Genomic DNA, 17106 nt, shown 5'->3' with positions numbered 1-17106 from the left:
GTGTCTGTGACAGGCTTCTCTAACACTGACCGGAGACTGTGTGTGTCTGTGACTGGCTTCTCTGACACTGAGTGGAGACTGAGTGTGGCTGTGACAGGCTTCTCTAACACTGACCGGAGACTGTGTGTGTCTGTGACAGGCTTCGCTAACACTATCCGGGGACTGTGTGTATCTGTGACAGGCTTCTCTAACACTGACCGGAGACTCTGGTGTGTCTGTGACAGGCGTCTCTAATACTGACCAGAGACTCTGTGTGTCTGTGACAGGCTTCTCTAACACTGACCAGAGACTGTGTGTGTCTGTGACAGGATTCTCTAATACTGACCGGAGACTGTGTGTGTTTGTGACAGACTTCTTTAAAAGCGACCAGACACTGTGTGTGTCTGTGACAGGCTTCTCTAACACTGACCGGAGACTCTGTGTATCTGTGACAGGCTTCTCTAACACTGACCGGAGACTCTGGTGTGTCTGTGACAGGCTTCTCTAACACTGACCAGAGACTGTGTGTGTCTGTGACAGGATTCTCTAATACTGACCGGAGACTGTGTGTGTTTGTGACAGACTTCTATAAAAGCGACCAGACACTGTGTGTGTCTGTGACAGGCTTCTCTAACACTGACCGGAGACTCTGTGTATCTGTGACAGGAATCTCTAACACTGACCAGAGTCTGTGTGTGTCTGTGACAGGCTTCTCTATCACTGACCGGAGACTGTGTGTGTGTCAGTGACAGGTTTTTATAACACTAATTGGAGACTTTCTGTCTGTGACAGGCTTCTCTGATACTTACCGGAGACTGTGTGTGTCTGTGACAGGCTTCTCTAACACTGACTGGAGACTGAGTGTGTTTGTGAAAGGCTTCACTAATACTGACCAGAGACCGTGTGTGTCTGTGACAGACTTCTCTAACACTGACCAGAGACTGTGTGTGTTTGTGACAGGCTTCACTAATACTGACCAGAGACCGTGTGTGTCTGTGACAGGCTTCTCTAACACTGACTGGAGACTGTGTGTGTTTGTGAAAGGCTTCACTAATACTGACCAGAGACCGTGTGTGTCTGTGACAGACTTCTCTAACACTGACCAGAGACTGTGTGTGTTTGTGACAGGCTTCACTAATACTGACCAGAGACCGTGTGTGTCTGTGCCAGACTTCTCTAACACTGACTGGAGACTGTGTGTGTCTGTGACTGGATTCTCTGACACTGACTGGAGACTGTGTGTGTTTGTGAAAGGCTTCACTAATACTGACCAGAGACCGTGTGTGTCTGTGCCAGACTTCTCTAACACTGACTGGAGACTGTGTGTGGCTGTGACAGGCTTCTCTGATACTTACCGGAGACTGTGTGTGTCTGTGACAGGCTTCTCTAACACTGACCAGAGTCTGTGTGTGTCTGTGACAGGCTTCTCTAATACTGACCGGAGACAGTGTGTGTCTGTGACATGATTCTCTAACACTGACTGGAGTCTGTGTATGTGTCTGTGACAGGCTTCTGTAATACTGACCAGAATCTGTGTCTGTATGTGACAGGCTTCTCTAATACTGACCGGAGACAGTGTGTGTCTGTGACAGGATTCTCTAATACTGACCGGAGACTGTGTGTGTTTGTGACAGACTTCTTTAAAAGCGACCAGACACTGTGTGTGTCTGTGACAGACTTCTCTAACACTGACCGGAGACTCTGTGTGTGTCTGTGACAGGCTTCTCTAATACTGACCGGAGACTATGTGTGTCTGTGACAGGCTTCTCTCACACTGACCGGAGACTCTGTGTGTCTGTGACAGGCTTCTCTAACACTGACCGGAGACTGTGTGTGTGTCAGTGACAGGTTTTTATAACACTGACTGGAGACTGTCTGTCTGTGACAGGCTTCTCTGATACTTACAGGAGACTGTGTGTGTCTGTGACAGGCTTCTCTCACACTGACCAGAGACTGTGTGTACCTGTGACAGGCTTCTCTAACACTGACTGGAGACTGTGTGTGTCTGTGACTGGATTCTCTGACACTGACTGGAGACTGTGTGTGTCTGTGACAGGCTTCTCTAACACTGACCAGAGTCTGTGTGTGTCTGTGACAGGCTTCTCTAATACTGACCGGAGACAGTGTGTGTCTGTGACAGGCTTCTCTATTACTGACCGGAGACTGTGTGTGTTTGTGACAGACTTCTTTAAAAGCGACCAGACACTGTGTGTGTCTGTGACAGGCTTCTCTAACACTGACTGGAGACTGTGTGTGTCTGTGACAGGCTTCTCTCACACTGACCGGAGACTCTGTGTATCTGTGACAGGAATCTCTAACACTGACCAGAGTCTGTGTGTGTCTGTGACAGGCTTCTCCAACATTGACCGGAGACTGTGTGTGTCTGTGACAGGCTTCTCTAACACTGACCGGAGACTGTGTGTGTCTGTGACTGGCTTCTCTGACACTGACTGGAGACTGTGTGTGGCTGTGACAGGCTTCTCTAATACTAACCAGAGACTGTGTGTGTCTGTGACAGGCTTCTCTAATACTGACCGGAGACAGTGTGTGTCTGTGACAGGCTTCTCTAATACTGACCGGAGACTGTGTGTGTTTGTGACAGACTTCTTTAAAAGCGACCAGACACTCTGTGTATCTGTGACAGGAATCTCTAACACTGACCAGAGTCTGTGTGTGTCTGTGACAGGCTTCTCTAACACTGACCGGAGACTGTGTGTGTCTGTGACAGGCTTCTCTCACACTGACCGGAGACTCTGTGTGTCTGTGACAGGAATCTCTAACACTGACCAGAGTCTGTGTGTGTCTGTGACAGGCCTCTCCAACATTGACCGTAGACTGTGTGTGTCTGTGACAGGCTTCTCTAACACTGACCGGAGACTGTGTGTGTCTGTGACTGGCTTCTCTGACACTGACTGGAGACTGAGTGTGGCTGTGACAGGCTTCTCTAACACTGACCGGAGACTGTGTGTGTCTGTGACAGGCTTCTCTAACACTATCCGGGGACTGTGTGTATCTGTGACAGGCTTCTCTAACACTGACCGGAGACTCTGGTGTGTCTGTGACAGGCGTCTCTAATACTGACCAGAGACTCTGTGTGTCTGTGACAGGCTTCTCTAACACTGACCAGAGACTGTGTGTGTCTGTGACAGGATTCTCTAATACTGACCGGAGACTGTGTGTGTTTGTGACAGACTTCTTTAAAAGCGACCAGACACTGTGTGTGTCTGTGACAGGCTTCTCTAACACTGACCGGAGACTCTGTGTATCTGTGACAGGCTTCTCTAACACTGACCGGAGACTCTGGTGTGTCTGTGACAGGCTTCTCTAACACTGACCAGAGACTGTGTGTGTCTGTGACAGGATTCTCTAATACTGACCGGAGACTGTGTGTGTTTGTGACAGACTTCTATAAAAGCGACCAGACACTGTGTGTGTCTGTGACAGGCTTCTCTAACACTGACCGGAGACTCTGTGTATCTGTGACAGGAATCTCTAACACTGACCGGAGACTCTGGTGTGTCTGTGACAGGCGTCTCTAATACTGACCAGAGACTCTGTGTGTCTGTGACAGGCTTCTCTAACACTGACCAGAGACTGTGTGTGTCTGTGACAGGATTCTCTAATACTGACCGGAGACTGTGTGTGTTTGTGACAGACTTCTTTAAAAGCGACCAGACACTGTGTGTGTCTGTGACAGGCTTCTCTAACACTGACCGGAGACTCTGTGTATCTGTGACAGGCTTCTCTAACACTGACCGGAGACTCTGGTGTGTCTGTGACAGGCTTCTCTAACACTGACCAGAGACTGTGTGTGTCTGTGACAGGATTCTCTAATACTGACCGGAGACTGTGTGTGTTTGTGACAGACTTCTATAAAAGCGACCAGACACTGTGTGTGTCTGTGACAGGCTTCTCTAACACTGACCGGAGACTCTGTGTATCTGTGACAGGAATCTCTAACACTGACCAGAGTCTGTGTGTGTCTGTGACAGGCTTCTCTATCACTGACCGGAGACTGTGTGTGTGTCAGTGACAGGTTTTTATAACACTAATTGGAGACTTTCTGTCTGTGACAGGCTTCTCTGATACTTACCGGAGACTGTGTGTGTCTGTGACAGGCTTCTCTAACACTGACTGGAGACTGTGTGTGTTTGTGAAAGGCTTCACTAATACTGACCAGAGACCGTGTGTGTCTGTGACAGACTTCTCTAACACTGACCAGAGTCTGTGTGTGTCTGTGACAGGCTTCTCTAATACTGACCGGAGACAGTGTGTGTCTGTGACAGGATTCTCTAACACTGACTGGAGTCTGTGTATGTGTCTGTGACAGGCTTCTCTAATACTGACCAGAATCTGTGTCTGTATGTGACAGGCTTCTCTAACACTGACAGGAGTCTGTGTATGTGTCTGTGACAGGCTTCTCTAATACTGACTGGAGACAGTGTGTGTCTGTGACAGGATTCTCTAATACTGACCGGAGACTGTTTTTGTCTGTGACAGGCTTCTCTAACACTGACCAGAGGATGTGTGTATCTGTGACAGGCTTCTCTAACACTGACCAGAAACTCTGTGTGTCTGTGACAGGCTTCTCTCACACTGAGTGGAGACTGTGTGTGTCTGTGACAGGCTTCTCTCACACTGACCAGAGACTGTGTGTACCTGTGACAGGCTTCTCTAACACTGACCGGAGACTGAGTGTGTCTGTGACTGGATTCTCCGACACTGACTGGAGACTGTGTGTGGCTCTGACAGGTGTCTCTATACTGACTGGAGACTCTCTATCTGTGACAGGCTTCTCTGATACTTACCGGAGACTCTGTGTGTATGTGACAGGCTTCTCTAACACTGACCAGAGTCTGTGTGTGTCTGTGACAGGCTTCTCTAACACTGACTGGAGTCTGTGTATGTGTCTGTGACAGGCTTCTCTAATACTGACCAGAGTCTGTGTGTGTTTGTGACAGACTTCTTTAAAAGCGACCAGACACTGTGTGTGTCTGTGACAGACTTCTCTAACACTGACCGGAGACTCTGTGTGTGTCTGTGACAGGCTTCGGTAATACTGACCAGAGACTGTGTGTGTCTGTGACAGGCTTCTCTAACACTGACCGGAGACTCTGTGTATCTGTGACAGGAATCTCTAACACTGACCAGAGTCTGTGTGTGTCTGTGACAGGCTTCTCCAACATTGACCGGAGACTGTGTGTGTCTGTGACAGGCTTCTCTAACACTGACCGGAGACTGTGTGTGTCTGTGACTGGCTTCTCTGACACTGACCAGAGACTGTGTGTGACTGTGACAGGCTTCTCTAATACTAACCAGAGACTGTGTGTGTCTGTGACAGGCTTCTCCAACATTGACCGGAGACTGTGTGTGTCTGTGACAGGCTTCTCTAACACTATCCGGGGACTGTGTGTATCCGTGACAGGCTTCTCTAACACTGACCGGAGACTCTTGTGTGTCTGTGACAGGCATCTCTAATACTGACCAGAGACTCTGTATGTCTGTGACAGGCTTCTCTACCACTGACCGGAGACTGTGTGTTTCTGTGACAGGCTTCTCTCACACTGATCGGAGACTCTGTGTGTCTGTGACAGGCTTCTCTATCACTGACCGGAGACTGTGTGTGTCTGTGACAGACTTCTCTAACACTGACCGGAGACTGTGTGTGTCTGTGACAGCCTTCTCTGACACTGACCGGAGACTGTGTGTGTCTGTGATGGCTTCTCTAACACTGACTGGAGACTGTCTATCTGTGATAGATATCTCTTCCACTGACGGGAGACTGTGTGTCTGTAACCGGCATCTCTAACAGTGACCGGCGACTCTGTGTGTCTGTGACACGCTTCTCTAACACTGACCAGAGACTGTGTGTGTGTGTCTCTGACAGACACCATGGGCTGAATGGCCTCTCTCTGTGCTGTAACATTTCTGTGGTTCTATGCTGTTTTTGTCCAATCTAATTTATACGTCACTCCAGCCTCGTACCTTCCAACTCTTCTGAACTTAGAGTGAGAAAGTGAGAACTGCAGATGCTGTGGATCAGTGTTGAAAAATGTGTTGCTGGAAAAGCGCAGCAGGTCAGCCAGCATCCAAGGTGCAGTTGAATCGATGTTTCGGGCATAAGCCCTTTCTTTCCTGAAGAAAGGGCTTATGCCCGAAACGTCAATTCTACTGCTCCTTGGATGCTGCCTGACCTGCTGCGCTTTTCCAGCAACACATTTTTCAGCTCTGAACCTACAGTGAGTCAGCTTGCTGTATTGAACCACTCCAAGAATAGCCATCACTGCCCCCTTCACAGGGTCAATAAAATGGAGAATAAGTGGACCAGGTGGCCCAGTGGTCAGCGCTGCTGCCTCACAGCACTAGGAACCCAGTGCAGTTCCTCCCTCGGGCTGTGTGGGTTTCCATCAGGTGCACCTGTTTCCTCCCACAGAGATGGTGCAGACTGGGTGGATTAGCCAATAGTTCCCTGATTGGCTCTGCAGGAGCTGAACAGCTTGTGGGTGAGAGCGATAGAGGCAGAAGCATTTGGATTGCTACAAGTAGCAGATAGTTTGCCTTTCTCTTCAGGATAACGGATTTAAGACACAGATGAGAGAAAATTATCTTCAGTTCTCTAATGGTTAATTTTTTGAGGTCTCATTTCATAGTAAGGCCGAGAAGCAGGGTTAGGGTAGGAGGATAGGTCTGGGTGGGATGCTTTTCGGAGTGTCAGTGTGGCCTCGATGGGCTGAATGGCCTGCTTCCACACTCAGGGATTCTATGAAATGTTGTCCTTATCAGGAACACACACAACCACCCAAAGAATACCTTCCAAAAATAAAAGGCAACAGCACCTGTGAAAGGGAAAGCAGATGATAAAGCAGCAGGTGAGGCTGGCAGAGCTCGAAGTGTTCCTACCCCTCTGCTTAGGCACTGCCCTTTACACAGGGGTGATTAGAGATGGTTCAGTGAGGTGGTGCACCGTTGAGGATCTGGTAACTGAAATCCTAGTCCAGGATGCTGGGGAGGGAGGAGAGGCTGCACCCTTTGAAATGAAATGGGTTCAGATTCATCACTTAACGATTGGCAATAGAACTGGTCCCTCCCTACACTTCTCAGCCTCGCTGTGAAATAAGACCTCAAAAACATGAACTATTAGAGTCCTGAAGCCAATTCCTTCTCATCTGTGTCTCAAATCTGCTATCCCTTATCCTGAAGAGAAAGACACACCATCTGCCACTTGTAGCAATCCAAATGTCTCTGCCTCTATCGCTCTCACCCACAAGCTGTTCAGCTCCTGCAGAGCCAATTAGAGAACTGTTGTCAGACCAATGACCTTTGGCAACCACACCATGTCACAAATCCATAAACCAATCAGCAACCAGTTGCTGGCCACATCTCACTTTGTACACACTCCCTGGAGTGGGCTGTCTGCAAACAGACTTGCTCCCGTCTCCAGCTTGAACAACTCAGCAGTGTCAACACAGCTTACAATGATGGTAGGAACTTGCCATTTGAAAGTGCAGCAATTCATACTATAATCCTTGATTTCAAAGCAGTCCTTCTTCCCAGCTCAGTCCAGAATCCAAAATACCAAAGCAAATTAAATGGTCCAGACTTTACAGATCTCCAAGCTTCAGTGGCTGTGATTAATAAAAGTATCAATACTCAGAACTTTAGTGGGGAATCATTCTAACCTCCAAGAATCTCACCTGTTTTAGTCTATCTCTTAAACAAGGTGTCATTACTGCCACAAAAGCAAAATATTTCAGTCTTTTTCCCAGGGTTGGGGAATCGAGGACTAGGGGCATCAGTTTAAGGTTAGGGCGGAAAAGATAAAAGGGGACCTGAGGGGCCACATTTTTACACAGAGGGTGGTACACATATGGAATGAGCTGCCAGTGGAAGTGGTTGAGGCTGGTACATTAACAACATTTAAAAGGCATTTGGACAAATACATGGATAGGAAAGGCTTAGAAGGAGATGGTAAAAACAATGACTGCAGATGCTGGAAACCAGATTCTGGATCAGTGGTGCTGGGAAAACACTGCAGTTCAGGCAGCATTCCGAGGAGCAGGAAAATTGATGTTTCGGGCAAAAGCCCTTCAAAAGGATAGGGCCAAGTGCAGGAAAATGGGGTTAGCATGGATGGACATTTTGGTCAGCATGGAGCAGTTTGGCCTGAAGGACCTTCCTCCTTGCTGTAGGACTCAATGACTCTATCTGGAGATCTGAAATAAAAACAGAAAATGCCAGAGAAACTTGGCAGCATCTCAGGGAGGGGGGAAAAGGGTGAGCGTTCCAGATTGGTGTCTGGTAGCTTAGTGCTCAATGTGACCACCTACAGGGCAAAGTGAGGACTGCAGATGCTGGAGACCAGAGCTGAAAAATGTGGTGCTGGAAAAACACAGCAGGCCAGGCAGCATCCGAGGAGCAGGAGAATCGACGTTTTGGGCATAAGCCCTTCTTCAAGAATCCTGCAGGACAGGAAACTCAACCATTACGAAGTACAACTCTCTCTCTCTCTTAGCCCCACCCCAGTCCCTCCACTCTCCCATTGTCTGAAGGAAGTGTTCTCCATCATCCCAGGGCTATCTTATCAGAAAATCTCCCTCTCCCTCAGGGGTCCCTCAGGAAATCCTTGCTGTCACGCTCCCTCAAGTCAATGCTGCATGCTTCCTTAAAGGGGAGACCCTCCTTGAGGCTTGTACTCCATTGCACTCGATCCTCCACAGAATCAGCTGCTCACCTGGAGTCCGTCAAATGTAAAGAGTGTGAAGAGGGGTGGAATGGTGCTTCCACAGATTGTGCCAGCGCAGTAGCAGAGTCTGGCCCCCATGTAAAGGACCATGAGGAAGATCCTTCAGTCCAAACTGGTCCATGCTGACCAAAATATCCATCCATGCTAACCCCTGCACTTGGCCCCTATCCTTCCTGATGAAGGGCTTTTGCCCGAAACATCGATTTTCCTGCTCCTTGGATGTTGTCTGAACAGATCAGTTGGGCCCGGACATTTCAGAGAGCCCCCTTGGGTTAGAACACTGATATAATCCAGCAAGTGAACACCTCCCACAGCCAGAGCCAGCACCAGATGCTGCATTCATATCCATCAGTAATCTTCTTACTCTTTCTTTACACCCCTCGTGATCTTGTTATAGGCTGGCCTAGACCTCAAGCTCTGAAAGCCCTTTCCTAAACTGCTTCAAGAAATGCCTTCTGATTGTAGAGATTATTTGAGGAAATCTGGAATGGGGAGTAATCAGATCAGACATGATTTTGATGACTAGCAGAATGGGCTCGAGGGGCTGAGTGGCCTCCTCCTTCTAACTCTGATGTTTTTAATGTAAAAAGAGCTTCTGAGTCTTGGTGTGTCATTTTATCTGATGACTCCAGTGAAGCACCTTTGGGGTTTTACAGTGTTGGTATTAATAGAACCTGTAATGGATATTCCTTCCCCACAATGTACACAGCACGTCTCCCAACTCTTCCCTTTACTCTGCAGCGATCTGTGGAGGGGATATTCATAAGGATACAGGTCAAATTCAGTCTCCGAATTATCCCGATGACTATCGGCCATCCAAGGAATGTACCTGGAGGATCACTGTTGCTGAGGAATATCACGTAGGCCTCGTCTTCCAGGCCTTTGAGGTAAAGCTGTGTTTTCATTTTGTGTGTGTGTGTGTGTGTGTGTGTGTGTGTGTGTGTGTGTGTGTGTGTGTGTGAGACAGACAGACACTGGGTTCCTGCACACTGTGTGTGATAGAGAGAGAGAGACAGACAGACAGACAGACAGACAGACACTGGGTTCCTGCACTGTGTGTGTGTGAGAGAGAGAGACAGACAGACAGACTCTGGGTTCCTGCACTGTGTGTGTGAGTGAGAGAGAGAGAGAGAGAGAGACAGACAGGCACACACTGGGTTCCTGCACTCTGTGTGTGTGTGTGTGTGTGTATGTGTGTGAAAGAGAGACAGACACTGGGTTCCTGCACTGTGTGTGTGTGTGAGGGAGAGAGAGAGAGAGAGACAGATAGACAGACAGACACTGGGTTCCTGCAGTGTGTTTGTGTGTGTGTGTGTGTGTGAGAGAGAGAGAGAGAGAGAAAAACAGACACTGGGTTCCTGCACTGTGTGTGTGCGTGTGTGTGTGAGAGAGGGTTAGTGGTTGTAAAGTACAGTATAAGGCGAAATCCCATTTGTTGGTATAGCCCAGCCTCATCTGATTGTGCTGAGTGGGGTTGGGGGCTGGTGTGAGTTAATTGAGGATTCAGCTCCATGTCTCAGAGCAGTCAGTATCTGGGAGGTCAGCTCGCTTCCTCACACAACGGGAAACACGTGTCCATTCAGCAACATGGAACTTTACAGAGATAAGATCTTGGGTGCAATGGAAATATTGTTGGGATTGACTTACTGGAACGTTCTGTGACTTGTCCACTTATGTTGAGTGATCAGATTTTGTGGCTTGGAGTCTTGAGAGTGCTTGCTCTGCTTGCTGTTTGCAGATTGAAAGACACGATAGCTGTGCGTACGACTACCTGGAGGTGCGTGATGGAGACAGTGCTACTTCACCCCTGATTGGCCAGTTCTGTGGTTATAATAAACCGAGTGACATCAAGTCCAGCTCCAACAAACTCTGGATGAGGTTTATGTCGGACGGTTCAATCAGCAAGGCTGGTTTCGCAGCAAACTATTTCAAGGGTGGGTTTGGCCCTTCTCTCAGAATGTGACAGTACAGAATGAAGGCAACTCATCAAGGCAATGCTGGCTCTCCAACTGAGCAATCCAGCCTGACCCACTCTCCAGCTCTTTTGCTGTAGCTTCCATTAATTTTGTTTTGTCTTCATTTATATCCCAATTCTGTTTTGAAAATGATCAAATCTGTTCCCTCGCTAGGTAACACATTCCAGACCACAATTCATTGTGCTCTGTCCTTGTGTTAGTTCTGTTTATGTTTCACAGTTATATCCTGGAGCGATATCTCGTCCCTGATTGCAGAGTCTTATCCCGGGATTCCAATGACCAGGTTTCCATTCTGCTGTGGGAGTTGGGCTGAGCAGTGCAATGCCATATCACCTCGAGATCAGTGACTCACACTAGCCCCTGAGCCAGAGGTTCGGTGTTCAATTCTCATTGCACAGACTTGACCAAATTAGCACGAGGCTGATGCTTTAGTGCGGTGGTGCTGAGGGGGTGCAGCACCATCAGAGGTCCTGCCCTCTCGGCTGAGCTGTTAAGCCTGGCCACGGGACTCGCCCCTTGTATTCAGCAGCTGGGTTCAGAGAACATTGTCCATTTAAATCAGTCTCCTGGCCTTGCCCAAGAGCTCCACCTGCTGTGATATCTGGGAACTGCTGGCAGCGACAACACTGGAATTGATGGTGGAGAGGTGCTGCTGTCGGACTAGGTTAGACAACGTCAGAAGTCAGGTGACACCAGGTTATAGTCCAACAGGTGAAGGGGCAACACTGGAATTGAGATCTGTATTTTCCCTAAGTTAGCAGCCACCACAGCCACCTGAAAATGTTGGTTTTGTGCAAGTGCAATTAGTAGAACGAAGGAAAAAGACCATTTGGCCCACCATACCCATGCTGACCAACAAAACAAGAGCCTATTTGCTATGTCCTAATTCCCACCTCTGATCCTAAATCCAAGAATGTTTGTGACTGGTGTGAGGTTCTCTGTCATCATTAATCTTTCACTCAGTGAGTTTCAAACACCTCAAACCCTCAGAGTGAAATTATTTCACCTCTCATCCTACTGCTGATTCCTTTCTAATCATCCCCTAGTTAACAGCCCCGCAAGCAAGGATCTGACCTGTACACTGTATCAACATCCCTTCAAATGCTACATTCCCTCCATTAATCCCCACCTCATCTCCTCGGCTCTGAGGAAAACAACCCAGCCTGTCCAATCCTCCCTCATCGTGACATTTTTCCAATCTTAGTAAAACTGCTTTGCATCCATTTTTGTGCAGTCACATCTGACCTTTGATGTGGCGATCAGAACTGTGCACAACACCTTCTCTGTGATTTAATTCCTGTTTTATACAGTCCCAGCATAACTGCACTCTCCCTCTCTGTTCACTGTCTTAACCATTCTCATCACCTCTCCTGAGGTCGTTATTTTATTTCGTTTTCTTTATTAATCCTTCTCCTAATGCATTGTCTCAGACTCCCCTGGACTGAACTCCATTTGCCACTAATCTATTCAGCTGACTGCTCTGTCGGAGTCTCTCTTCATCACTACACAGCCAGTTTCTGTATCCGTGCAAGTTTCTCAATCATTGCCATGTTTTCATGACCAGAGTGACACCTTCAACAGAACCCCACTGGAAACAGCCTTCCAAACACAAACACTCATCAGTCAACACACTTTGCTTCTGGTTTCTGACCCAATTCTGATTCAACTCATTTGAATTCTTTGGATTTTTACTTTTGTGAATGGTCTGCTATTTGGGGCCTTCCTAAAAACCTCAAAAAGTCCAAATCCATACGACATCACCTGCACTCCCTTCATCGACCCCCATTCCACCCCCTTCCCCCAAGTTACCTCTTGAAAATGGTTAATTATATTTCTGATACACAAACTTCCCTGAAACAAACAAATGTGGAGCGCCTTTGATTAATCAGAGGTTTTATGAATGAAGATCTATTCTATCCTTCAGGAGTTTTTCCTGCAATATTCCCAACATTCACTGACCTAGTTGTGGGAACTAGAGGTTCCAGAGATAGGGAGAGGCGCAGGGGCTGGAGGAGGTTACAGAAAGAGGGAGGGGTGTAGGGGCTGGAAGAGGTTACAGAAAGAGGTGTAGGGGTTGGAGGTGGTTATAGAGATGGAGAGGGGTGTAGGAACTGGAGGTGGTTATAGAGATGGAGAGGGGTGTAGGGACTGGAGGTGATTATAGAGATGGAGAGGGGTGTATGGATTGGAGATGGTCATAGAGATGGAGAGGGGTGTAGGGGCTGGAGGTGGTTATAGAGATGGAGAGGGGTGTAGGGGCTGGAGGTGGTTATAGAGATGGAGAGGGCTGTTGGGGCTGGAGGTGGTTATAGAGATGGAGAGGGGTGTACGGGCTGGAGGTGATTATAGAGATGGAGAGGGCTGTTGGGGCTGGAGGTGATTATAGAGATGGAGAGGGCTGTTGGGGCTGGAGGTGATTATAGAGATGGAGAGGGGTGTACGGGCTGGAGGTGGTTATGGAGATGGAGAGGGGTGTAGGGGCTGGAGGAGGTCACAGAAAGAAGGAAAGGTATAGGGGCTGGAGGTGATTATAGAGATTTCAGGGCTGGTGGAGGTTACAGAGATAGCAAGGGATATAGATACTGGAGAAGGTTACAGAGATGTGGAGGGGTGCAATGGCTGGAAGATGTTACAGAGATAGGGAGGGTTCTAGGGGCTGGAGATATTACAGAGGTAGAGAGGAGCATAGGGACTGGAGGAGGTTGCGGAGATATGGCAGTTGTAGGGGCTGTGTGTAGGGGTCTTGAGGATGTTCGATTGGGAGGGTGTAGTGCTAAGGAGGGTATGGAGATAGGGAGGATGCAGGGGCTGGAGGAAGTTATAGAGATAGGGAGGGATAATGCTGTAAAATCTGGTGCAGGGGAAATGTTTGAGACCAGGCCGAAGGGTTTTAAATGACAGGATCTTCAATAAGGCTGAGATGGATAAATAGATTTTTTTTAATTAATGAAGGAATCAAAGTTCCTGGGGAAAGATGGAATCTGATCAGCCTAAACATAGCTTTGCTTCAGCGAATGGCAGAGCGGGCATGTTGGGCTGAATGGTCTGTTTCTGTTGCTAGGTTTGGATGGCAGGGTGAGCAGGAAGGGAAGAGTCTGGAAGGGACTGAGCAGCATCATCAATTCAGTTCCTGATGGGAATGTAGCCAGTGGGAATTGGACTGGGCTCAGATAAAAGGAGAGGATTAGGAACAGTCCCTTTGCTGTGAAGCTGCAGGCAATATGTTTCTGTTGCTCCTCACTTTGAAACGACCATCCTCTGTCTCCCTCTCTCCATCCTCCTCATCCACATCCCCTCCATTGTCCACAGCTTCCCCTCCCTCTTCATATCCCACCCACTCTCCCAACTCCTCTCCCTCACTGACCCCTCTCTCTTCTCTTCCACCTCCCTCCTCTGTCTCCTTCTTCTCCCTCCTCTATCCACCAGACCCTGTCTCTCTGGTCACTCCCCTCTCTCTCCCTCTGGCCCCTGTCTCCCACCCACTTCCTCTTTTCCCTCCTCTCTTTCCTCCCTTCACTTTCTCACTCTCCAACCCCCCACTCTCTCTCTCTCCCTCCCATCCACTCTCTCTGTCTCTTCCTCCCACTGTCCTCGATCCCACCCTACTTGCTCTTCCTCTGTGTCTCCCTCCCACACACTCTCCCTCCCTCCCACACACTCTCTCCCTCCCTCCCACACACTCTCTCCCTCCCTCCCACACACTCCCTCCCTCCCACACACTCTCTCTCCCTCCCACACACTCTCTCCCTCCCACACACTCTCTCCCTCCCTCCCACACACTCTCTCTCCCTCCCACACACTCTCTCCCTCCCTCCCACACACTCTCTCCCTCCCTCCCACACACTCTCTCTCTCCCTCCCATCCATTCTCTCTTCCTCCATCCTTCCCATCCACTCTCTCTCCCTCCCATCCACTCTCTCTCCCTCCCATCCACTCTCTCTCCCTCCCTCCTTCCCATCCATCCTCTCTCTCTCCCTCCCATCCACACTGTCTCTCTCCCCACCCATCCTCTCTCTTTCTCTCCCTCCCATCCAGTCTCTCTCTCTCTCTCCCCCCCCTCCCATCCACTCTCTCTCTCCCACCCACTATCTCACTCTCCCTTCTATCTACTCTCGCCGACTCTCCCTCCCACACTCTCTCTCTCTCTCCCTCTCCCCCATCCACTCTCTCTCCCCGGCCACTATCTCTCTTTCTCCCTCTCATTCACTCTCTCTGTCTCTTCCTCCCACTCCCTGACCCCAGCCTGTTCGCGCTCTCTCCCACACACTCTCTCTCCCCCACCCATTCTCTCTCTCTCTCTCTCCCACCCAGCCACCCTCCCTCCCCCTCTCTCTCCCTCCCACCCACTCCCTCTCTCTCCTTCCCACCCACTCTCTGTGTCTCCCTCCCTCCCATTCAGCCCCCGTGCACTCTCTCCCCCATTGCTGTCCCTGTCCTCTGTCTGAGGGTGACCTGTGTTGTTTGCTGTTGGTATCGCAGAGATGGATGAGTGCGCCCGGCCGGACCATGGGGGTTGTCAGCAGCACTGTGTGAACACTCTGGGCAGTTATCGATGTGCGTGTGAGCCAGGCTTTGAGCTGGCTGCAGACCGCAGGACGTGTGAAGGTAACTCTGAGAGCTTCTTGTCTGATCACAGAGTGAGGCCCCCTTTGTCACTCTGCACCGCCTTCAGTCCCTCCCCCTCCTGTCCCTCTCTCCCTTCCTTGTGCCTCCCCATCCTTCTCTTCCCACTCCCTCCCTGCCATGCTCCCTGCTCCCTCATTACCCATGTTTGAAGTGCTATTTATTTGGTCCCCATTTTCTCTCAGTGGTTCTAGGTTTAAGGCCCTCCTTTTCCTGAAAATGTGTTGCTGGAAAAGCGCAGCAGGTCAGGCAGCATCCAAGGAGGCAGGAGAATTGACATTTCGGGCATGAGCCCTTCTTCAGGAATGAGCTCTGATCTCCAGCATCTGCAGTCCTCACTCTCCCCTCCTTTTCCTGGTCTGGCTCACGTTCAGGGACAGCACTGAATGGTTGCAGGCTTCTTTGAGATGCTATCTCTCTGAAAAGACCTTAAACCAGTGCCCCAGCTGATGAGCTGTCCCTCAGGCTGTTGCTGTGAATGTGGGGTTTCTCTGTAAACCTCTACGTTGCTGTTTTCTGCTGTCACAGAACCACAGAATTATTAGAGTGCAGAAGAAGGCCAATCAGCCCAAGTTGCCTGTTTCTATCCAGTAGTACCAATCTCCTGCCTTTTCCCACATCCCTGCACACAATTACTATCCAAACAAAATCTTGAATGGCTCAATTCAACCTTCCGCCACCACATTTCCTGGAGTGCATTCCAGACCTAGTACTCGCTGTGTGAAAAATGTTGCTTTTCCATTAAGTGTCATAGTGTTTTTGAGCATTGTTCGGGTAGAGTATTAATATGCCCTTCCTCCCCATCCTCTGCCTCACCATACTCTTACATCCTCCATGCAGTAATGTCCCATGCTCTGAATGTTTCCAAACTAGCAAGGGTGGCACGGTGGCTCAGTGATTAGCACTGCTGCCTCACAGCACCAGGGTCCCAGGTTCGATTCCAGCCTCGGGCAACTGTCTGTGTGGAGTTTGCACATTCTCCCCGTGTCTGCGTGGGTTTCCTCGGGGTGCTCTGGTTTCCTCCCACAGTCCAAACCTGTGCAGGCCAGATGAATTGCCCATAGTGTTAGGTGCATTAGTAAAATGGAAATGGGCCTAGGTGGGTTACTCTTTGGAGGGTTGGTGTGGACTGGTTGGGCCAAAGGGCCTATTCCCACACTGTAGGGAAACTAATCTAACTCCAGTTGGAGTGAAGGGTGGCACACTGGCTCAGTGGTTAGCACTGCTGCCTCACAGGGTTCAATTCCAGCCTCGGGCAACTATCTGTGTGGAGTTTGCACATTCTCCCCTGTGTGGGTTTCCTCTGGGTGCTCCGGTTTCCTCCTGCAGTCCAACGCTGTGCCGGCTAGGATGGGTTGGCCATGCTAAATTGCCCGTAGTGTGCAGGGTTGTGTGGGCGAGGTGGATTAGCCATGGGATAAGCAGAGTTAAAGGGATAGGGTATGGATCTGAGTGGGATGCTCTGCAGAGGGTCAGTGTGGATTTGACAGGCTGAATTGACCTGCTTCTGCACTGTAAGGATTGTATGAAAAGATCAGATAGAGTCATACAGCACAGAAACAGGCCCTTTGGTCCAACTTGTCCACACTGACCTAAATTAATCTACTCCCATTTGCCAGCTTTTGGCCCATATCCCTTTAAAGCCTATGTAGGAGAAAACTCCTGCAGATGCTGGAATCTGTGGTGTTAACAAAAATTGCTAGAAACCGCAGCATCCATGGAGAGAGAGGAAGCTAACGTTTTGAGTCTCGATGACGCTTCATCAGAGCTAATGTGAAGTGCCTC

The 17106-nt window shown here is 49.3% G+C and overlaps 1 protein-coding gene across 1 annotated transcript in view; it reads left to right on the top strand.

The window, feature by feature from the left end:
- Positions 1-17106, top strand: part of LOC132835067 (tolloid-like protein 2) — a 247795-nt gene that overhangs the window by 210065 nt on the left and 20624 nt on the right. The window contains exons 11-13 of the mRNA XM_060854339.1: positions 9464-9609; positions 10461-10656; positions 15178-15303. Of these exons, the coding sequence (XP_060710322.1) occupies positions 9464-9609; positions 10461-10656; positions 15178-15303 (468 nt within the window). The remainder of the gene's footprint in view (positions 1-9463; positions 9610-10460; positions 10657-15177; positions 15304-17106) is intronic.

This window comes from Hemiscyllium ocellatum, chromosome 43 (genome assembly GCF_020745735.1).
Source record: "Hemiscyllium ocellatum isolate sHemOce1 chromosome 43, sHemOce1.pat.X.cur, whole genome shotgun sequence".
NCBI classification, from domain to species: Eukaryota; Metazoa; Chordata; class Chondrichthyes; order Orectolobiformes; family Hemiscylliidae; genus Hemiscyllium; species Hemiscyllium ocellatum.
Note: the sequence above shows the minus strand (reverse complement) of the source record. Positions and strands in the feature narration are given on the sequence as shown.